Here is a 23,346-nt window from a genome sequence, read left to right on the forward strand (position 1 = left end):
GGCCCTGTCTTCATCTCCTCCCTCCTCCATCATTACTTACCATCACACAACCTTCGGTCTACCCACCTTGCTCTGCTCACGACGCCCACCTTTAAACGCAAGAAGTATGGTGGGCTCAGATTCTCGTTTCTTGCTCCTTCCTTCTGGAATGCACTTACTTTGGAGTTCAGACTTACCACCTCCTATGTCTACTTTAGATCTCTTTTGAAAACCTATCTGTTCCGCAAAGCACATGATTAGGCTTCTTCCTTTTCCCCTCTCTGTTACCCTCACTTCTTTCTGTCCGTCTCCTTTTGCCCATAGCGCCAAGAAACCGTTGGGTGTATGTGCGCTTTACTAGAATTTTAACATAACATAACATTCTGCTCATTCTCCCACCCTACAGCTCATTCTCACTTCCGCTCATTCTCCCACTTTTTCACTCATTCTCCCACCCTACAGCTCATTCTTCCTACCCCTCATTCTCCCAACTACTGCTCATTCTCCCTACCGCACATTCTCCAACCTGACTGCTCATTTACCAACCCTACCGCTCATTCTCCCACCCTAATGCTCATTCTCCCTCCCCACTGCTCATTCACCCACCCTAATGCTCATTCTCACCCCACAGATCCTCCTTTCACCCTACAGCTCATTCTCCCACTCTACCACTCATTCTCCCACTACCACTCATTCTCCCACTCTACCGCTCATTCTCCCTACCGCTCATTCTCTCACCCTCATTCTCCCGCCCTCATTCTCCCGCCCTCACTCTCCCTGCGGCTCATTCACCCACGCTATTGTAAATTATCCCACCCTATTGTTAATTATCCCACCCTACCACTCATTCTTCCTACCTTTAATTCTCCCACCCTATCACTCATTCTACCACCCTACAGCTCATTCTCCCACTCTAGCGTGCATTCTCCCACCGTACCGCTCATTCTCCCACCCTACCGCTCATTCTCCCACCCTACCGCTCATTCTCCAACCTGACTGCTTATTCACCCACTCTACAGCTCATTCTCCCACCCTACAGCTCATTCTCCCACCCTACAGCTCATTCTCCCACCCTACAGCTCATTCTCCCACCCTACGGCTCATTCTCCCACCCTACCGCTCATTCTCCCACCCTACCGCTCATTCTCCCACCCTACCGCTCATTCTCCCACCCTACCGCTCATTCTCCCACCCTACCGCTCATTCTCCCACCCTACCGCTCATTCTCCCACCCTACCGCTCATTCTCCCACCCTACCGCTCATTCTCCCACCCTACCGCTCATTCTCCCACCCTACCGCTCATTCTCCCACCCTACCGCTCAGTCACCCACCCTACCGCTCAGTCTCCCACCCTACCGCTCAGTCTCCCACCCTACCGCTCAGTCTCCCACCCTACCGCTCAGTCTCCCACCCTACCGCTCAGTCTCCCACCCTACCGCTCAGTCTCCCACCCTACCGCTCAGTCTCCCACCCTACCGCTCAGTCTCCCACCCTACCGCTCAGTCTCCCACCCTACCGCTCAGTCTCCCACCCTACCGCTCAGTCTCCCACCCTACCGCTCAGTCTCCCACCCTACCGCTCAGTCTCCCACCCTACCGCTCAGTCTCCCACCCTACCGCTCAGTCTCCCACCCTACCGCTCAGTCTCCCACCCTACCGCTCAGTCTCCCACCCTACCGCTCAGTCTCCCACCCTACCGCTCAGTCTCCCACCCTACCGCTCAGTCTCCCACCCTACCGCTCAGTCTCCCACCCTACCGCTCAGTCTCCCACCCTACCGCTCAGTCTCCCACCCTACCGCTCAGTCTCCCACCCTACCGCTCAGTCTCCCACCCTACCGCTCAGTCTCCCTACCTGTCTCCCTACCGCTCATTCTCTCTTCTGCTCATTCTCCCTACCAATCAATCGCACACCCTACCACTCATTCTCCCTACCACTCATTCTCCCACCCTACTGCTCATTCTTCCACCTCACCGCTCATTCTCCCGCACTCATTCTCCCGCCCTCATTCTCCCGCCCTCATTCTCCCGCCCTCATTCTCCCGCCCTCATTCTCCAACCCTCATTCTCCCGCCCTCATTCTCCAACCCTCTCATTTGCCCTACTAATCATTCTCCCTACCATTCAGTCTTCCAACCACTCAGTCTCCCACCCTACCGCATATTCTTCCACCTTACCACTAATTTTCCTACCATACAGCTCATTCTCCCACCCTCATTCCCCCATCCTGCAGGTCATTCTCCCGCCCTACCGCTCATTCTCCCGCCCTACCGCTCATTCTCCCGCCCTACCGCTCATTCTCCCGCCCTACCGCTCATTCTCCCGCCCTACCGCTCATTCTCCCGCCCTACCGCTCATTCTCCCGCCCTACCGCTCATTCTCCCGCCCTACCGCTCATTCTCCCGCCCTACCGCTCATTCTCCCGCCCTACCGCTCATTCTCCCGCCCTACCGCTCATTCTCCCGCCCTACCGTTCATTCTCCCGCCCTACCGTTCATTCTCCCGCCCTACCGTTCATTCTCCCGCCCTACCGTTCATTCTCCCACCCTACCGTTCATTCTCCCACCCTACCGTTCATTCTCCCACCCTACCGTTCATTCTCCCACCCTACCGTTCATTCTCCCACCCTACCGTTCATTCTCCCACCCTACCGTTCATTCTCCCACCCTACCGTTCATTCTCCCACCCTACCGTTCATTCTCCCACCCTACCGTTCATTCTCCCACCCTACCGTTCATTCTCCCACCCTACCGTTCATTCTCCCACCCTCCTGCTCATTCTAAAAACCTATCGCTCATTCTCCCACCGTACCGCTCATTCTCCCACCGTACCGCTCATTCTCCCACCGTACCGCTCATTCTCCCACCGTACCGCTCATTCTCCCACCGTACCGCTCATTCTCCCACCCTACCGCTCATTCTCCCACCCTACCGCCCATTCTCCCACCCTACCGCCCATTCTCCCACCCTACCGCCCATTCTCCCACCCTACCGCCCATTCTCCCACCCTACCGCCCATTCTCCCACCCTACCGCCCATTCTCCCACCCTACCGCCCATTCTCCCACCCTCCCGCCCATTCTCCCACCCTCCCGCCCATTCTCCCACCCTGCCGCCCATTCACCCACCCTGCCGCCCATTCACCCACCCTGCCGCCCATTCACCCACCCTGCCGCCCATTCACCCACCCTGCCGCCCATTCACCCACCCTGCCGCTCATTCACCCACCCTGCCGCTCATTCACCCACCCTGCCGCTCATTCACCCACCCTGCCGCTCATTCACCCACCCTGCCGCTCATTCACCCACCCTGCCGCTCATTCACCCACCCTGCCGCTCATTCACCCACCCTGCCGCTCATTCACCCACCCTGCCGCTCATTCACCCACCCTGCCGCTCATTCACCCACCCTGCCGCTCATTCACCCACCCTGCCGCTCATTCACCCACCCTGCCGCTCATTCACCCACCCTGCCGCTCATTCACCCACCCTGCCGCTCATTCACCCACCCTGCCGCTCATTGTCCCACCCTGCCGCTCATTGTCCCACCCTAGCGTTTAAAAATAATAATAATTTGGGCACGTGGATATTAAGTGATTTTACTGAAGCACGAAACGTTAAACCGACGCTGATACTAGCACCTAGGTGTCCCAACTTCTAAAGTCAGGAACTCTGACAAAAAGACTCCGCTTTCATTCTCGTATGGCTTGTTCCCCTTATCGCTGTCACCGTTCTTATGGCGGTGTAAACCGCTATGCAAACAAGCATTTAAAATGGAATAGGTCTCGGCTTTCATTAAGTTAATTCCATTTGCTTTGGTGTACAATACCATTAGCAGAGCAAATGGCTTTAACTTAATCTAAGGCGAGACCTATTTCATTTTAAATGCGTGTTTAACTTTTCCATTGGATAACATTGAGCACCCGACGACTCAAAAGCACCCTGCACACAGCCGACCGAGTGCTGCTGGAAGTGCAACTACTACCCTACTCTAATTCCCTACTTGCCCTGAGTAAGTGACCAGGAGCTCAACTCCCACAGCCGCGTCGCCTGCTTGCAGCCACCAACCAAAGGCCCCCTACCCTCCATTGGATTGCATTGGGCCTACTCTCTCTGCACCCAGCTGCCTCTGTGCTGCTGAGGGTGTAACTATTGTACCTTTCTGACCCTGGGAGACCCCCGAGTCTATGCCCAGAACCTTAACTCTACCAGTCGAGTACATTCCTAAAAGCTGATAACTCACTTTCCTGCCATAGGTTAACATTGACTGGTTTTCACTTGAAATTTCTTGTGTGGAGTTTTGAAGCTTTAAAATATTCTTCTAAAATCAGCTAAATAACGAATTCCGAAATACTCACCTGTACCTTTTAGCCCAGTACTGAACAGCAAACGTAATCCTAACTGTACTTACCAGTAAGTTGAATTTCCTTCCATAGGAATCCATTGACTGTTTTTCTCTGAAATTTCTTCTGTCGATTTTTGCAAACTAGAAATAATACTGAAAAATCATACCAACTATGAAAGCGCAATGACTTACCTGTCTTAGCTAGAGACTCCAGTGCTGAACTTAGGAGTCCAGTACTGGGTTACAAGAGTAACAAGAACGTACTTTACCTGTGACCTGAATTTCCTACCATAGAATAACATTGGTGGGTACTCACTAAAAAGTTTCTAAGTGTCAACTTTGAAAATACATTCATGTTCTTTAAAAATCACAACTGTAACCAAAACGCTTTTACTTAACTGCTTACAGCTTATGTCCAGAGACTGAATCCAGGATCCAGTCCTGTGGTTAGAAAAGTAATCCTTAAAGTAATCAACTGCATTTACATAGAAAAACCCATTGAACTCAACGTTACATTCTTTGAAATTGTGTTGCCTATTGCAACTACTGTAGCTATTGTTCTTACAAAGTCTATTGCCGCTTTGCAAAGTAAATACCTAAAGTCACTCATAATGAGAAAATTATATTTTGATACCTGTTGGTTCTAAGATAAAACTACATCTTTTGATATAAAACAATTGGCCTAGAGTTCTGTTCTTGAGTGTGTGAAACCTTTTGCTGACTGAGTGTGTACAACAAATGCTTTACACTGTCTGATACTGCCGTACTGCTCGACCAATCAACCACTTTAGAGAGAAATGGTCATATCTGACTTTAACCTCTGTTATACCTCTGGAGACTGGGGACTCTATACACAATGTACCTTACTTTGGTCCAGTATATATAGGGCCACTTTCTTGCACAGGGTCCCAAAAGCGAGACCGATTGTATTGCAAATGTTTGTTCCTTTTGAAAAGGGCTAAGTTCAAAAGTACATGCTGCTTATTTAATGTCTTAATTTACATTTTACCTTGTAGAACACTTCAGATCCTTGGAGCAGTGGGCATTCTTTGTCACACCAACCGGTACAACAACAAACTCATTCGTGGTGCCTGACTCCACAAAAATTACAGGTATACATTTCTGACATTGTACCATTGCTAATCCATTTAAAGCTCATACATGCTTTACTTTAAAATATTAGGCATGTGACATTTAAATCTGTGTGTAAGCTGGAGACTGGAGTCATCGTAGGGCCTACTCATGTCTTCTACGGACTATAAAATAGGCACCTTTCATTCTGATAGAGACTTCTAACTGTAGATGACTCACCTGTTGAATTGTCCCCAGGCATCACACTCAATACCAAAATGTGTATCATAGTACCTCTCCGCACCGAAAGGGGGGTTTTGTGACTGCACGAACGCCATTCTGCTCCAGTAGTGATGTGCATGACATATAAAGACGCCACTCGCATCAGCTTAGGTCAGATCCTTTTTTTCTGTGTGGATTAGGAGCTTCTCTGGTCTCTTGGGCTGCTTTTTTGCTTTTCTCTCTTCAACAGTGTGCAAGGTATGTCACCCCCCCAAGATGACATGTTTTAAGCCATGTAGGCACTGTTGGAAACATATGTACATAACAGATCCCCTCCAGGTTTGCATGTGGTGCCTGGGATCGAGCGACAACTCCAAGACCTCTGGAAACTGCTCCTCGATGAACCAGAAGGCCATAAAAGAACATGAGGTGAAATTGCATTGCCAAGCACCAGAAGATACAGCGTTGGGACCACTACAAGTCCTGCTCAAAGTCCAAAGCTTGCTCCCGGTTCCGTTCCCGGAGTCGACTGAGCTGCTCTTGAGGCTAATCTTCATTGCATTCCGAATCTACAGGTAAGCACAGAAAACATGGGAGGCCAAAGGGGAGTTCTGCTCCTATGTTCCATTCTCACTCCCCTGATAAAGCACATGGGCAGTGCCAATGATCCCTCACCCGAAGTCTGCTGACTATGAAGTTGATAATGCAGCTGGTTCTGTCCAACCAATTTTCCAGGACCTTCATCCATGCTGCACCAGATAGAATAGTTTCACTCACGAATGCTCCTGTGGCTCAGATTCTTTACCACCTTCTTGGGTACCTTCGCACCCCACAGAGCAAAGAGGCCTTCCACCTGCATTATCCAGGTGAGTTCACCTCTGATGCCAGCTGGACCTCTGAGCTGTTTCTTTCCTCCGCTCCAGGACTGACGCTGCCTCCACCACCCACACACACCCCAGACTCTGGTACGGTGACGCCTATGTGACTTTGCCGGTGGAAGAGGTGGCCACCATTTTCTTTTCCAACGTTGGTCCACATTTGAACAACGTCACAGCCAAATCCGCAAGGCAGAAAGCACTATTTACATTCTCTTTTTTGGAAAGACAATGATGATTAGGACCAAGGTGATGCGATCACTCAGCCCTATGCCAATGATAGCTGGTATGAGGACTTGCACTAAACTAGTGACCTGGAAACTTCTACTGAGTCAGTCCTTTTCTCCCTGCCTGGTTTAGCCAAGGAAGAATCTACATTCTACTTCAACGCCATGGTTATGCATAGGGTCGCTGAAGTCCTTCTCCACCTCCTCACCTTGGAGGTGAAAATAAACCTTCTGATCGAAGTCCTGCAGCCTGACTTCTTCTGCGCCTCCTCTATCTTTTAATGAGACCTTGACAGACACCCTACTAGGAGCTTGGACTAAGCCTTGTACTGGCCCTCCTGTTAACCAACAAATTGCCAGACGCCAATGCCCTACTCCAGGTTACCCAGCTCTTTCACACCACCCTTCTGCCGATTGCCTTGTGAGGCAGTACTCCACCAGCTAGACCCCCTTCCCTTTGACAGGGACTCTAAGCAAGTGAAGACATTTGGAAAGCTCCTCTTCTGATCTGCCAGTTTAGCTCTGCGGTCAATTAATGCCACCTATTTGCTGGGCTGCTATATTCATGCCTTGTGGGATTCGAAGGCCTAACTCCTAGGTGTTTCCGAAGACCACCTCCCTGTTCTGTCACAGGCCATTCAGATTGGTCGTGATGCGTCCAAGTTCATGGTTCGTTTAGCTTGGACATGGCATACTCCAATAGACTGGCTGTTGGCACCAGTTTTACCAACTGGGTTCGTAGGCGATTTCTAGTCCTCCGTGATGGACATGCTGTTCATTGTGGTTCGCCTGTCAGGGAATACGGGCATTGAACGTTTTGAGGAGTGTATCACTCTATGGGCCTTTGTTACTAGTCTAGCCAGCAACAACTTCAACATTGCTGTAGTGGCTCTTGACTTGCATTCCCTATCGCCAGCCTGTCCCTCCAGCGCTGGGAACCCAACTGTTTTGTGGACGAGGCTGTGGTGCCCACCAGCCCCGCGGCCTAGGTCCGAATGCTGCCCTGTCCGCACCCCCCAACCTCAAACATGTCTCCCCTCCACCCACCCTCTACCTGTGTACCCTTACTGGGTCACAGCCACCTGGTGGGAGGCAGGATTCACTGATTTAATCCGGATTGGCAAGAGATCGCATTGGTCTAGTGGGTACTGCAAACTGTTCGAAAAGGTTATGCCTTTCTCTCTTGCCCAGCTGCACGTCCCACATTCATCTTTGTGACTGACGTAGGACCATCTGTCCGTTTTGCAGCAGGAAGTGCCAGCTCTTTTGACCAAAGAGACTGTCGAGAGACTGCTGGTGCCAGACGTTGGGTCTGGTAGCGATTTCCTCTACTTCCTGGTGCCCGAGAAGAATGGAAGAATTCGGAATATTCTGGATTTGCATCCTCTTAATCCCTTCCTCCTGAAAGAGAAGTTCAAAATGCTCACCCTGGCCCAGGTCTCCTCTCGACTATAGAGATTGGATAGGAGTGTTGGATCTACAGGACGTCTCTATCTGTAAACCCACCTGGCCTCCCATCAGCACTACCTTTTGTTTGTGGTCGGGAGGAGCATTTTTAGTTCACTGTGCTTCCCCTTGGTCTCACCAGTGCACCTCGGGTGTTCACGAAAGTGATGACTGTGTGGGCACACACCTTTTGGAGGTCAGGGGTGCCACTCTTCCCCTACATTAAAGGCTGGCTCACACCTGGCAGTCCTCAACCACCTTCAGGCTATTGCAAGCCTCTTGTCATCCTTGGGCTTCACTATCAATGTGCCGTAGTCACACCTGACTCCTTCTCAGATGTTTTTCTTAATTGAAGACAATCTGGACACTATTTGTTTTCTTGCCTTTCCACTCGATAGTCCACTCGATATTCAGGCTATGACCGCTGTCTTTTAGCCTTGGTCCTGGATTTCTGTTAGGTCGACTCTGAGGCTGCTGGGACTGATGGCCTCCTGCTGATCGAGGATGCCAGGTGATATATGTGGGCTCTGCAGTGGGGATCTGAAGTTTCAGTGGGCTCGACATCAAAGGGACCTCTCCGACCATGTTCAAATTTTAGAGGAGACTGCAAATTATCTGTTGTGATGGTTGCGGAACAGTAATTGGGTCAGTGGCAGGCTCCTTACCTGGTCCACCGCCATGTAGTACTGCAACAAACAGGGTGGGGTCACGGACAATGTTTCAGTAGGCCATGTACCTCTGGAAATGACTGGACTTCCATGGTATCTTTGTGTTGAGCCACCTGGCAGGACCTTTGAATACCAGGATGGACAAGCTCAACTGTTGGTGGCTAGTGGATCGCGAGTGGCAAATACATCCGGAGCTGGGTCAAGGTCTCTTCAGTAAATGGGCAGATCAGTGGCTCGATCTGTTCACCACTACAGAGAACCCACGATGTCAGCAATTCTGTGTGTTAGTTTACGAAACCTATTGCTTAGAGACTCATTCTGCCTTGAGTGGAACTCTGGACTCCTGTGTGCCTTCCCACTGATACCACTCCTGCCCAGAGTTCTCAAGAAGATCAGGACAGACTGGGGCCAAGTCATCCTAGTGGCTTCGGATTGAGCACAAACCGTTTGGTATACAGACCACCCGGGCATGAGCATATGTCCTCTGATCGTGCAGCCCGTCCAGTAGGACTTGCTGTCGCAGCAAGAGGGCAGGGTTCTGCACGAAGGCCTTCGCAAACTTCATGTGCAGCAATTGAGCAGCGACAGCTGAACACATTTGACCTTCCCCCAGCGGTGGTTGATGTCATCTTGCCACCCATATGTCCTAGGTTGACCATGCCTTACAGGCCAAACTGTCTGTTTTATTGTTTGTTGTCTCTTGCCAGGTATGGCCTTGCTCTGCACACAGTTAATGGTTATCTTTCAGCTCCCTCGACCATTGCCGGACCAGCCCTCCTTGTCAGGGGCAGCTCCTCCATTAGAGCGGCGGAGCGACGCTCCACTGCATTCTCGCAGTGCCAGAAGCAGAAAATAAAAAGGCATTTTAAATACCATTTTATTTTCTGCTTTCTCGCGCTGCAAGAAAGCAGAAGGCAGGGGTATGCCTGGTTGGGGGTGGAAGGGAGGTAGGGTATGCGTGGTTGGGGGAGGGCAGGTGAGCTGGCTGGTGAGGAGTGGCTTGTACCACTCTGTGTACCCTGAGTGTTTGGTCGGCCTTGGGGCCCACCAAAGTAGTCATGCGCACTCTACATAGAGAAAAGGGCCTCCCTACAGGTGCCTGGCAGGGTGCTGCCCGCGACTCCGCCCCAATCCCAACGCTGTCATTGCAGGGAGTGCCTGCCATCTGAAAGATGGCGGGCACTGAAGAGTGGGCTTCACCTCACCTCCCCCACATCTGAGGGGTGGAGTTGGCAGAGGTGGGCACACCTGGCTGTCTAATTTTTCCCACCTGTCTTCCTCCTATTAGCTTCGGCACGGCTGTTGGGTCCTACTACTTTTCTTCTTCTGGTTTCTTGTCTGACTTCTTGGTTCAGGCTGCCCCCTAAATATGGTATTTAGGTGGCGGTTTAGGTGTCTCAAGGTCAGTAGCCAATGGGCTACTGACCCTAGAGTGACTACACCCTTGGTGTGCTCACCCCACGTGGGGGAGTGAGCACAATCCCTAATCCTGATTGGGGGGTGCCTGCCATCTGAAAGATGGCAGTCACTGAAGAGTGGGCTTCAACTTGCCTCCCCCACCTGAAAGGTGGAGTTGGCAGACGTGGGCACACCTTCTGGGCTGGCTACTTTTTCCCACCTGTCTTCCCGCCGAAAAGGAGGGGAGACAGGAAGGGGGCCTGCTCCTGATAGCTGGAGAGGCTGTGTGTAGCATTCCAAAGGCTGCAAGGCCTTTGAAGCTCCCCTGCCACTGATTGCTCTTCTTGGCCTGGGGGGAGGTGGAACAACTCGCCCAGGAAAGTCTTTGTTTCTGGGCTCAGGGAGCTCAGGCTCCCACCCTAGGAGTCTAGAAACATGTCTCGTGGTGGCAGGCTGGTGTGTACCAGTCAGGGAACCCACCAGAGGCTGGTCGTTTTTCAGGGGGCAGCTCTAAGATGCCCTCTGAGTGCGTTTTTCATTAAATCCCACACTGGCATCAGTGTGCTTTTGTAATTGCTGATATATTTTGAAATAATATTAATGTACAGGCTATTAATTTAAATGTTGTTAGAGAAAAATAACTGACCTCTTCAGACAGCTCACTTGACAAAAACCTCTAACTCTATTAAGAGAAAAACAAACCTCATTTTCCATCAGTTAAAAGACAAACTAACATTTGACCCCTTTCCTTAAACAGACAGCAAATGAGTCAAGATAAAAACAAGATGTAATGTCATCTTTGTCGCTCATTCACTTTCTGAATGAACGAAACACCTGTTCCTTTCCAGCCTAAGTTTACTCTCCAGATGGGACTAGTTTGTGCTAAAAATAGCTCGACCTGATCAAATTTTATTCGCAATTGCGAGCGGGCCAGTACATTTTTCGAGGCTTGCTATCAAATATGCTCTTTAACTAGTCAGATCCAACTTTCATCCATTATTGTTATATATAATATTATCACTGGATACATATACAGCACACCCATAGACAAAGAAGCACCCGAAACATAGGTTCGAGGCATGTGGGCTGCTAAATTCATATCTATTGCATAGATCGATTGCACATTGTTGTCCTGGAAGAGTCTTCGAAGTATCACGAGATAGGTGGCTCCTCCCCTGGACTACAGTGCGCATGGGCATCGACTCCATCCCCAGATTGTTTTTTTCCGCCATTGGGTTCGGATGTGGTTTCGACGTCTCCGTGTCGGAACCGATAAACTTTGTTCTTAAGGCCAAAAGGCCTTCGTTACCTGCGTCGGTATTGTTTGCGTACGGTCTCGAGCGTCGTCCGACTCTCTGAGCCGGAAATCTACGGAGTCAAGTAACTACTCGGACATCGAGGCCCTCTCGTCGCAGCAAGACCCCGACGACCTTAACATGGAGCGGAGCCCGTTCAAGTTCTGCCCCGTCTGTGGATCCAAATATCCACACATCGATGTGCATCCGGTCTGTAATAAATGCCTGTCACCGGACCACAACGAAGACAACTGCATGGCCTGCTCTAAGTTCAGGTCCAAGAAGACGCTCAAGCATCGGAGCGCGGCGCGCCTAGAGGCCCAGCGAGCGACACCGGCACCCGACAACATATTTGACGACCCCGCGGAAGAAGGCGGTAGCCATCATCTCCAGATTTCACCACCGTCGACGGAGGTCCAGGCCGATCCCGAGGAATACGTCGAAGGACAAGGCCAAGACCTTGAATACGTCGAGGAGGTAGGGGACGACGAAAAAGTTTATGGGGCCGCGGAAGATAGCTCAGAGGAAGAGCTATGCCCCGAAAGTTACATGACTCAGGCTCAGGTCACGGGATCGCCACTCGGCCTTACCCACGACCCTGCTCCGCTATCCCCGGCCCCGCCTTCTGGCCCGGCCACGGACACTCAAGCGGAGCCGACATTGCACGTATCGAAACCGAAACCTTCGGATTCTACGGCACCCAAGATGGCCGACGTCCAGCCGAAATCGAAACCGAAACCTACGGATTCGACAACGCCTAAAATGGCCGACGTCCTACAAAAAATATCGAAGCCTGCTCCTTCATCGAGTCCGTCGCCCTCCGGCCCACAGAAGTCGAAGAAGGCTGTCGAGTCGACAGCGCCGCAGAAGGTGCACAGGAGCCATCCTCCAAGAAGGCCGTCCATCAGGCGTCCACCACGGTTGCTCCGGCGCGGACATCTTAAACTGTTGAGACGCCTTCGGCGCTCCTACGGCGCCGTCAAGTAAACGCCCAGTCGACCCAAAGTCGACTAAAAGCCACGACCCGAAGGCCGCAGGCACGACACATCGGCACAAGGATGCCGGATCTGCAGCAACGGCGTCGGCGCCAAAGTCTACAATGGAGCCGCGACACATTGCAACAGAAGATTAGTCGACGCAAATACCGTCGACACCAAGGGACTCCGACGCCACCGAACATCGGCCGTCGGTTACAAAAACCTCTACCTCCTTCACAAAGCAGGTCACCGACTCCCTGAAACGTATTCGGGAGAAGACTTTGTTGTCCACGGCTTCCACGCCATCGGATCCAAAATCGGTGGAAACACCTCTGAAGACCTCGAGCAAGCTTATTTACACTCTGCCACCGAAGGTGGCACCAAAAGCATTTGCGCCAAGGTCGGTGCCAAAAACATCGGATCCGTCGACGCAAAAAAGCAGCTCGGATCCATATCAAGCCTCAGAAGACCAATCTGAGCATTACATCGATGCCCAAACAGGGAAATTGACCCTTTTTAAGAGGAAAATCACTTCCCAACCACTGGAATCCTATGTTATTCCACTGAGGAAGAAGAGGCCAACACAGGACATTCCTTCCCTTATTGTGCCTATTCTGCCACCACCAAGGAGGAGTCCATCACCTTCCCCCAACCAATCAGGAGGAGAGGATGATGAACAAGATGACCAATACGATTTCCCAGTTGACAATGACCCTGATGTTCAGCAGGACTCATATGACGACACTGGGGACCAAGGTGGACATCAGGTGGTACAAGATCCACAGGGTTTTGGGGCACGTACATCTCCAACAGAGGATTCTGCGGCATTTAATGCTTTAATCGAACGGGCAGCAGCAAATCATAATGTGGACATGCATGCTGACCCGGTGGAGGAAGACTTTTTGTTTGACACTTTCTCTGTCTCAGAAAGAACAGTTAAAATACTTCCTATGCTCAAAGGTGTCCTTAAACATGCCCCAGAGATCTTTAAGGAACCTACCAGGGCGAGAGTGGTGAACCCACGTATCGAGAAAAAATACAGGCCAGCACCTGGAGATCCTGCATATATTCGAGGACAGTTGCCTCTAGACTCGTTGGTGGTCGCCAATGCCCGCAAGAGGGCAAACTCCCAAACCACGGGTGAAGCTCCTCCCCCAGACAAGGAGTCGAAAGTGCTTGAGGCATCCGGCAAAAGGGTGGCGGCGCAGGCTGCCAATGTATGGCGTATTGCAAACACACAGGCACTATTGGCACGATACGATAGGGCGCATTACGACACCCTAGAACAGCTCCTTCAACACCTACCTGATGAGTTTAAGGAAGCAGCCGAAATGCTCATACAAGAGGGAAAGCTTATCTCGAACGCTGCAATAAAGTGTGCACTTGATGTGGCAGATACAGCGGCTAGGGGAATTAACACTAGCGTCATGTTGAGGCGACAAGCTTGGCTGCGTATATCTGGATTTAAGCCTGACATCCAGACTACAATCCTCAACCAGCCCGTCAATCCTGACAGACTGTTTGGTCCAGATGTAGACACCACCCTTGAAAAGATTAAAAGGGACAACGAGACTGCTAAGTCCATGGGGGCGCTTCAGTCACAACAGTTCAGGGGAAGCACTTTTCGTCGCTCAGGAGCGCGTGGTGTTACCAGAGGACACTTGGGTCAACAATCACAATACACAAAGGGTGGTGCACAATCCTCGTACCCCAAGCAGGGTAGAGGGGGTTACAGAGGTAACAGTGCCAAGGGCAGAGGCAGAGGGAACAACAACACCCGTTCCTCTGTCACAAACAAACAGTGACTCTCTGTCACTGCCCCCCGACCATCCAACACCTGTCGGGGGGAGACTCCAGCAGTTCCTGCCAGTCTGAACGTCCATCACCACAGACAGGTGGGTGAGAAAACTTATCCAGTACGGTTATTGTTTGGAGTTAACATCCACTCCTCCCAACATTCCCCCAAGACACCGTCCTATGTCGGCAGAGCACTTGCACTTATTGCAGCAGGAAGTCTTAGTGATGCTGCAAAAAGGAGCAATCGAGCTCATACCAGTGGCAGAGGAAGGCACAGGAGTCTATTCCCTGTACTTCCTCATCCCAAAAAAGGACAGATCCCTCAGACCTATTCTGGATCTACGCCCCCTCAACATGTACATACTGTCAGAACACTTCCACATGCTGACACTACAACACATTCTTCCCCTGCTAAATCAAGGGGACTTCCTAGCAACCTTGGACCTCAAGGATGCTTATTTCCACATCCCACTCCACCCATCCCACAGGAAATACCTCAGGTTCACCATTCAAAACAGGCACTATCAATTCAAAGTCCTACCCTTCGGGGTGACTACTGCCCCCAGAGTGTTTACAAAGTGTCTGGCGACAGTGGCGGCGCACCTCAGAAGACACAACATACATGTCTACCCGTACCTAGACGACTGGCTTGTTCAAGCAACGTCGGAACAACAGTGCGCCGCGGACATGTCCCACACTATTCACCTCCTTCACAGTCTGGGGTTCTCCATAAACTACCCAAAGTCGCACCTTCAACCAGCCCATGTGCGGCAGTATCTGGGCGCGACAATAAACACCGTGACTGCTATAGCTCAGCCAAACCCGGTCAGGATCGACAACATCTAGTCGCTGATCCTAAGGTTCAGACCGCAACACTCCCTACCAGCGAGAGTGTTCATGCAGTTGATAGGCATGATGGCCTCCTGCATCTTCATAGTCCCGCACGCGAGGTTGCACATGCGCCCGCTCCAAGAGTGCTTGGCAAATCAGTGGACACAGGCTCGGGGACAACTGACAGACCTAGTGTTGGTGACCGGTCGGGCATACAACTCTGCATTGGTGGAATCCACACAACCTTTGCAAGGGACGACCGTTCCAAGAGCCGGTGCCACAGATTATCCGGACGACGGACGCATCTCTCCAAGGGTGGGGAGCTCATGTGCTCCACTACACTGTGCAGGGACTATGGTCCGCCCAGCATCAGAAGTTGCACATCAACTACCTGGAATTGATGGCAATCTTCATGGCGATGAAGTCCTTCAAAGTACATTTGTGCAACAAGGTCGTGTTGATCCGGACAGCCATGTACTACATACAAAAGCAGGGGGGTACTCACTCACCACAGCTGTCTCACCTGGCTCAGAGCATGTGGAAGTGGGCCATTCAGAGGAACATTTTCCTCATGGCGGAACACCTCCCAGGCAAGGACAATCAGATGGCGGATCTGCGCAGCAGGTACAGCCATCAAATGCACGAGTGGGAGATGCATCCATCAGTACTCCACCCGTACTTCCAGCAGTGGGGTCATCCAGAGATAGACCTGTTTGCCACAAGGGAAAACGCAAAATGCCAAAGCTTTGCCGCCAGGTTCCCTCACCCAGAATCGCAGGGGAATGCGATATGGATGAACTGGTCAGGCAAATTTGCGTACGCTTTTCCCCCAGCGCCTCTTATTCCGCTGGTGGCAAGAAAGCTAAAGCAACACTCGATGACTCTCATCTTGGTTGCTCCAACATGGGCACGCCAACCATGGTACACCACGTTTCTAGAACTTTCCGTGGTACCGCATCAAAGATTGCGTCTCACATCCAGGCTCTTGACGCAGAACCATGGCGACATTCAGCATCCAGATCCGCAACAGCTCAATCTGGCGATCTGGCTCCTGAAGTCTTAGAATTTGGCTACCTCAACCTGCCTCCTGAATGCATGGACATCATCCGGGAGGCAAGAAAGCCCACTACCAGAGCTTGCTATGCTGCGAAATGGAAGCGGTTTGTCATTTACTGTACGGACAACAATATCAACCCGCTAGATGCATCCATTCCTAACATCATCTGCTATTTGTTACATCTTTACAAATGCAATCTAGTGTACGCTTCCATTCGGATACATTTATCCGCCATAGCGGCTTATCTCCAGAATAGGCAGCATCTCTCTGTTTTCAGGGTGCCTGCCATTAAAGCCTTCCTAGAGGGACTGAAGCGAGTCATTCCTCCAAGAACACCACCAGCTCCGGTGTGGAACCTCAATGTGGTCCTCACTAGGCTGATGGGCCCACCTTTCGAGCCACTGCACTCCTGCGAAATTCAGTTTCTAACGTGGAAAGTGGCTTTTCTCATTGCTATCACGTCGCTCAGACGTGTTAGTGAGCTGCAAGCGCTCACAATCCAAGAGCCATTCATCCAAATACATTCTAACAGGGTGGTGCTCCGCACTAACCCCAAATTCCTACCTAAGGTGGTGTCACAGTTTCATATCAACCAGACTATTGACCTGCCTGCATTTTTCCAAAACCCACAAACGGTAGCAGAAAGAATGCTTCATACATTAGACGTTAGAAGGGCGCTAATGTACTACATTGACAGAACACAACCCTTTCGAAAGACACAACAACTTTTTGTTGCCTTCTCAGCACAGCACAAAGGCAACCCCATTTCCAAAGCAGGAATAGCCAGATGGATTGTTAAATGCATTCAAATCTGTTATCAAAAGGCTAAACGCACTTTAACAATACCCCCAAGGGCGCACTCCACACGCAAATTGGGGGCCTCCATGGCTTTCCTGGGGAACATTCCCTTGGAAGACATTTGTAGAGCAGCCACGTGGTCTACACCACACACATTTACCAAGCATTACTGTGTAGATGTGCATTCCAAGCAGCAAGCAGCTGTAGGACAGGCTGTTCTCAAGACACTTTTTCAGGCTTCTGCAGCTGGCACGGGCAACCGCCCTTAATGGAGGGACTGCTGTGTATTCTATGCAATAGATATGAATTTAGCAGCCCACATGCCTCGAACTGAATATGCTACTTACCAGTATGCATCTGTTCTTGGCATGTAGGGCTGCTAACATTCATATCGCCCGCCCTCCTCCCCGGTGCCCGTAGCGGCTGCAGACACACTCTTACATTCATCATTAGCATGGACATCCTTTACACTATTTCACTTAATCTCTGCCACAATGGCTAAAAACAATCTGGGGATGGAGTCGATGCCCATGCGCACTGTAGTCCAGGGGAGGAGCCACCTATCTCGTGATACTTCGAAGACTCTTCCAGGACAACAATGTGCAATCGATCTATGCAATAGATATGAATGTTAGCAGCCCTACATGCCAAGAACAGATGCATACTGGTAAGTAGCATATTCATTATGCAGCCCCACTTTAATTTCCCCCTTGCAGCATAATTTCTTTGAAACACATGTACTTGATTGATATATGCCAGTGCTTTTTGGTTTCATCCTTGAAGGGCTGATTTACATCCAGTGGGTATGTAGCTGCAAAAAGTGTCTGAAAGCCGATAAATGTACAGAGAGGTGGACAAACTTCCTAAGGTTCAAGTTAAGCCTGGAGGAGCATTTTCAATTTGCCATGCTCCCTTTTGGCTTTTCCAGCACACCTTGGGTCTTAATGAAAGTGTTAGGAATGCATGTTTTTCCCTACCTCAGTGACTGACTAATGAAGGCTAGCTTGCCGCTGTTAGCCGAAGACAACCTTCAGACTACAGCAAACCACCTGGCATAGTTGCGTTTCTTTTTTTTTGTTTTTTTTTGGTAAGACTTTATTTGCATTTGCCAGATCCACAATATTCGTATATCATTACAGAAGGAAGGAACTTATAAACAGTCACAGTTACATAGTATAACACAGCTATTCAGCCGACAACCTTCCGGTCCGGCAGCAAACGTTTGGCATATTGCATCAGGCAGCTAGAATACATCAGTAGTTAGTACGTCGTCTTACGTTTTTTTAAACTATAGAAAACAAACAACTCAAACTTTAGACTCCTGCCAAGAAGGATAGATATAGATTGTCAGTCCATTCATCCCTAATGTCGTAAGCTAGGCCCAGTTACCTACGGTGTAATCACACCCCCGCCCCAGGAATGCTCAATTGGTATCTAAGACTCAAAATCCCCTTAATCCCCTGGCCAACCGCCCTCTTCCCATGGGCCTAATCTTCCAGCTCTTCGTCATCGTCCGAGCTGTCGCCCTCATCCTCTGAAAGTGGTTCGCACAGGTCCCCCCTATATTTATTCCATGCCATCCAAAGTGCATTCCATTTGCGCGGGTTAGCCCTCATTCTGTACACAGCACGTTCAATCAGCATCAGTCTGTCCATAGTTCTACACCATAAAGCCAACGTAGGTGTTTCCGCTACTCCCCACCTCTGCGCGATGTCGCGCTTGGCCACCATAGTTCCAATCGTAACCCATTGCTGTTTCCGACGTGTCAGATCCGTCCCCTCCCATATGTGCAGAAGACACAGACGAGGGTCTGGGGTTAGTGATGTCAAGGGTCTGGGAAATGGTGCGCATGATTTGCTGCCAGTAAGTCGAGACATTCGGACATTCCCAGAGCGTGTGTAGCAATGTTCCTTCCTCCCCACACCCTCTAAGGCAAAACGGGGTCTCCGCCCTGTGCATTTTGTGCAATGCGGTCCTGGTGTAGTAGACCCTATGTAATACTTTAAGCTGTATCAATCTGAACCGGGCTGACACACCCGCCTCCCGTGGTGACGCTAGGGCGGTATTCCAGTCAGTCTCATCCAGGGAGCCTAACTCAGATTCCGACCTCTCCTTCAGTCGCTGCAGGGGATCAGGTAAATTGTTCAGTAACTTACGATATGTGAGTGATGTTGCGCGTGCCTGCATGTAGTCTGTGAGAAGTCTGTCCTCCAGAGGTGAGGACTCCGGGACTGTAGATCCCGGCTCAATGACCGCCATAAGTGCATGCCGTATTTGTATATATCTGTAAGTTTCAGTGGGGCTCAATGCATACTGTTGTTGCAGGTGTTGAAAAGGGATCATGCCAGCAGAAGTCCACAGGTCTCCCACCGTCGAGATGCCAATAATGTCCCACTGGGTAAAGCCCTTACTTGATCTGAGGCAGCCAAGTTGTTTAGTGTCCCACAGTGGAGTGAGTTTAGTTATGACGCCCTTCCATTTAAGCCGTGCCAGTGCCCTGTGCCATATGACGACTGTGTGTTTGGTCGGACCAAGTAGTTTCTTCGCGAGGCTTGGTGTATAGAGCGGGGCCAGCAAGCTGTGTGTTCCCAGTTGTGTTCTGTCCGAGAAGTATGCCGGGTCATCCTGTGGGGCATGTATCCAAGAATTAATAACTTTGAGTTGTGATGCCCAGTAGTAGAGCTCCACATTCGGCTAGGCTATTCCCCCATCGTACCACCCACGGTTAAGCTTAGCGTGCGCTATTCTGGGCGGACTTTCTCCCCATAGCAATTCGGTCACCATTGCTGTCACTTTTCGGAAATATGATGGTGGAATCAGGACTGGGGTGTTTTCCAGCACATACAGGAGGCGCGGCAGCGCCATCATTTTGAACAGCGCCGCGCGCCCCAGCAGCGTGAGGGGTAAGGTCTTCCAGTGTCGTACATCCGCCCGCAGACGGGTAAGGGGAGGTGTTAAGTTTAGGTCGTGGAACGCATCCGCGTCACTAGTGACCTGAATGCCCAAGTACTTAAAGGAGGCACGGGCTATAACCAGCGGGCAGCTACTAGGGAGGAGCGGCGCCGGGCCTTTCAGTACATAAATCACTGATTTCGTCCAGTTGATCATGTATCCGGAGTGCAGGCCGTGCGCATCACAGATCGCCAACAAATGTGGAATGCCCACCTCCGGTTGAGACAGATAAACCAGCATGTCGTCGGCATATAGGGATATCCTGTCCTCTCAAGCGCCTCCCCACGTCAGCCCTTTTAGTAGTGGAGTAGTCCTAATGACTGTGGCCAACGGTTCCAACACCAGGGCGAACAGTAAGGGGGACAGCGGACACCCCTGACGCGTCCCTCTGGCCAGGGGGATCTCTCGCGAGATGTGGCCATTGGCCGCCACGTGCGCCACCGGCTCTGTATACAGCAGTCTGATCCATGAGATAAATTTGGGGCCAAAGCCCATACGAGCCAGAACCGCGAATAAGTATTGCCATTCCACCATGTCAAAAGCCATTCTGGCATCCAACGATAGAATGGCTGCCGGTTCCAACAGCAAGTGGGCTCGCGCCAGCACCCCATGTACACGCCGGAGATTGAGTGCCGTGCTCCTGTGCGGCATGAAGCCCGATTGATCCGGATGGATCAGATCTTGCAAGTGTGGGGTCAGCCTGTTTGCAATTAGCTTTGCCAGAATTTTGGCTTCCACATTGAGCAGTGAGATTGGGCGGTACGACGCGCAGTCCGTGGGCGGTTTACCCGGTTTCGGGATAGTTACTATGGTCGCTATCCGCTGATCCCAGGGCAGAATCCCCGTTCCCCGACACTCCTCAAACATGGCCAGCAGTGGTGAGCACAAGGTGCTCGACACCGCCTGGAACCACTCAACTGGAATGCCGTTAGGGCCAAGTGCCTTACCCGTACATAATGCACCAATCGCCGTTCGGAGCTCATCCTCTGACAGGTCTGCCTCCAGTTCAGCCACCGCCTCTGACGTTAAAGTGGTGACCGGTATGTCTTGCAGCGTTGCTGTCGCCGCCTCAGTGGTAACCGCTGCGAGTGGGGTGTAGACCGACTGATAGTGGTCAGCCAGGATCTCAACAATCTCGGAGGGACGTGTATGATACGTCCCTTCCGGATCCTGCAATTGTAGAATGTCTGCTACCCACACTTTTTTTATCAAGCCAAGCCAGTAGCTTGTTGGCTTTGTCTCCTACATCATAGATTCTTTGTGCGGTCGATGTGATGTTTTCTACTGTCCGTCTCCTGAGGAGATCGTCATGTAGCTGTTGGCTGAGGTGGAGTGAGTGACGTGTATCTTCCGATGGGTGCGCCATATGGGCCTCGTTAGCTCGCTCCAGTTGTAGCTCCAGAGCTAGCAGTTCGGATTTTTGCTCGCGTTTGTGTCGCGTTATCGCTGCAATCGCCTGACCCCTAAACACAGTTTTGTATGCTTCCCATAAGGTCGTGGGGGAGGGCACTGAGCCTGAGTTTTCCGCAAAATAGAGCTTGGTGGCTTTCTTCAAGTCTTTACGGACGTGGGGAATCTTGAGATAACCGGGGTAGACAGGGTACGCTCTCCTATGAGTTATCGCTGCACAGGACATGGACATAGTTAAGGGGGAGTGGTCTGATATACCCCGGGGTCGTATCCGCACATCATGCACCGTAAGCCGGTCGCCCGCCAGTGTAAGGAAATAATCGATACGGGATAGGCAGTCGTGTGTGGCAGAGTAATAAGAGTACTGTCGGTCCTCGGGGTGTAGGTGTCGCCATATGTCTACCAGTCCTTGTGCCTCAACAAACTCACTAAACCTGGACAGGCCAGGTGTCTGTGCCCGGGTCGGGAATCTATCATATAAACCATGGGCCAGCGCGTTGAAATCACCCCCCACCACTAGGTCTCCGTCGGGGAGTTCCAGGAGGAACTTTCCCAGGTCCGGAAGCGCCGTCGCATGCAACGCCGGCGGAATATACACCGACACCACATTGACGGGGACTCCCTCCCATTGTCCACAGGCTGCTGCAAAGCGACCATAACCATCAATCTTAGTAGTCTGTAGAATAAATCGAGATGTTTTTTTTAATAAGATGCCAGTCCCACGGGACCCCGTAGTGAAGTCCGAGTGTGAGATCATACGGTATCCCCGTCTATCTAGAGCCTTGTTAGCTGCACCCACCAAATGTGTCTCTTGAAGGAGGATCAGGTCGCAGCGGAGCTGTCTAATGTTTTGAAGAACCAGCCCTCTCTTCACTTTATCCCCCAGACCTCTGACATTCCACGACATGATCTGTAGCGGTGGCACAGGCCCCGCTCCGGGATCATCAATCACGTTACTGGAGTGTGACAGTCCTGCCATAGTAAAGTTGCAGATGTGAATTCCTGACCCGTAGGGCTCGACAGTGTCGCATTCAGAGTGTACCCAATCCCAGGGCGCCCCTCATGTGCAAGCAGTGGCTGGCCTAGTGTCAGTGAGGCAGCACCAGGCCGGTCGGTGTGCGCAGCCAGGCATATTACGACTAATATGGATGTCCGTGTAATCAGCAGAGTCAAACAATACAAACCAATAATTCGGAACAACCCTCCCCTACCCATAACTCCCCCCCTCCCTGCTTCCCTGCCACACGGACTTAGAACTGCCCGCCGCCCCAATTTAGCAGAGTGCTTAAACCCACCCAAGTAAAGGTATAAAGTTACTTGCTCGTTGGGGGTGAGGAATACTCCAAAGTCAGCGACCCCTCTTACCCTCCGCAGGGGCCCTCAGCCCAGGGGCCATGGCAGCCCAGGCAACAGCCTTTCTATCAAAGGAGTCTTGTATCTGCCGAGCCACTAAGAATCGACCTCCAGTTCAGCATCAGTAATATCTCTGAGCGGTGAGCCTCGTCCGGCCGCCAGGTCGTCCTCTCGAACTTCGCCATGATCCACCAGAGGCTTGTCCTTGGTACCTCGCCCCCGACGTCGGGGTTGGGAGGCCGGACGCCAGCCGTCCAACCAGTCCCGGGCAACCTCCGGATTATCGAAGAACCATGTCTTGTTTTCTGCTACCACACGCAGTCTAGCCGGGAATATCATGGAATATTGGATCTCCCTCCTCCTGAGCTCCTTTTTGATATCTACAAACGTCTTTCTCCTCCTTGCCACCTCCGCTGTGTAGTCCGGGAAGAATGCCACGGTGGAGTTCTGAATCTTAACGGGTGGAGACACCCGCGCCGCTTGTAAGATGGCATCCCTATCTCGGAAGTTGAATAGTCTCGCCAGGATTGGTCTAGGGGATGCCCCCGGCTTAGGCTGGCCACCTGGCACTCTGTGCGCCCTTTCGATCGAGAAGAACGTCGATAGTCCCTTTGGTTGGAGTTGCGATTTGATGAGCTCCTCCACAAAGA

The 23,346-nt window shown here is 51.3% G+C and overlaps 1 protein-coding gene across 2 annotated transcripts in view; it reads left to right on the plus strand.

The window, feature by feature from the left end:
• KDM6A (lysine demethylase 6A) overlaps positions 1–23,346 on the plus strand; it is a 1,083,812-nt gene that overhangs the window by 581,336 nt on the left and 479,130 nt on the right. For both annotated transcript variants that reach the window (XM_078658310.1, XM_078658311.1), the window contains one exon: positions 5,336–5,431. In XM_078658310.1, the coding sequence (XP_078514436.1) occupies positions 5,336–5,431 (96 nt within the window). The remainder of the gene's footprint in view (positions 1–5,335; positions 5,432–23,346) is intronic.

This window comes from Lissotriton helveticus, chromosome 8 (assembly GCF_964261635.1).
Source record: "Lissotriton helveticus chromosome 8, aLisHel1.1, whole genome shotgun sequence".
Taxonomy (NCBI): domain Eukaryota; kingdom Metazoa; phylum Chordata; class Amphibia; order Caudata; family Salamandridae; genus Lissotriton; species Lissotriton helveticus.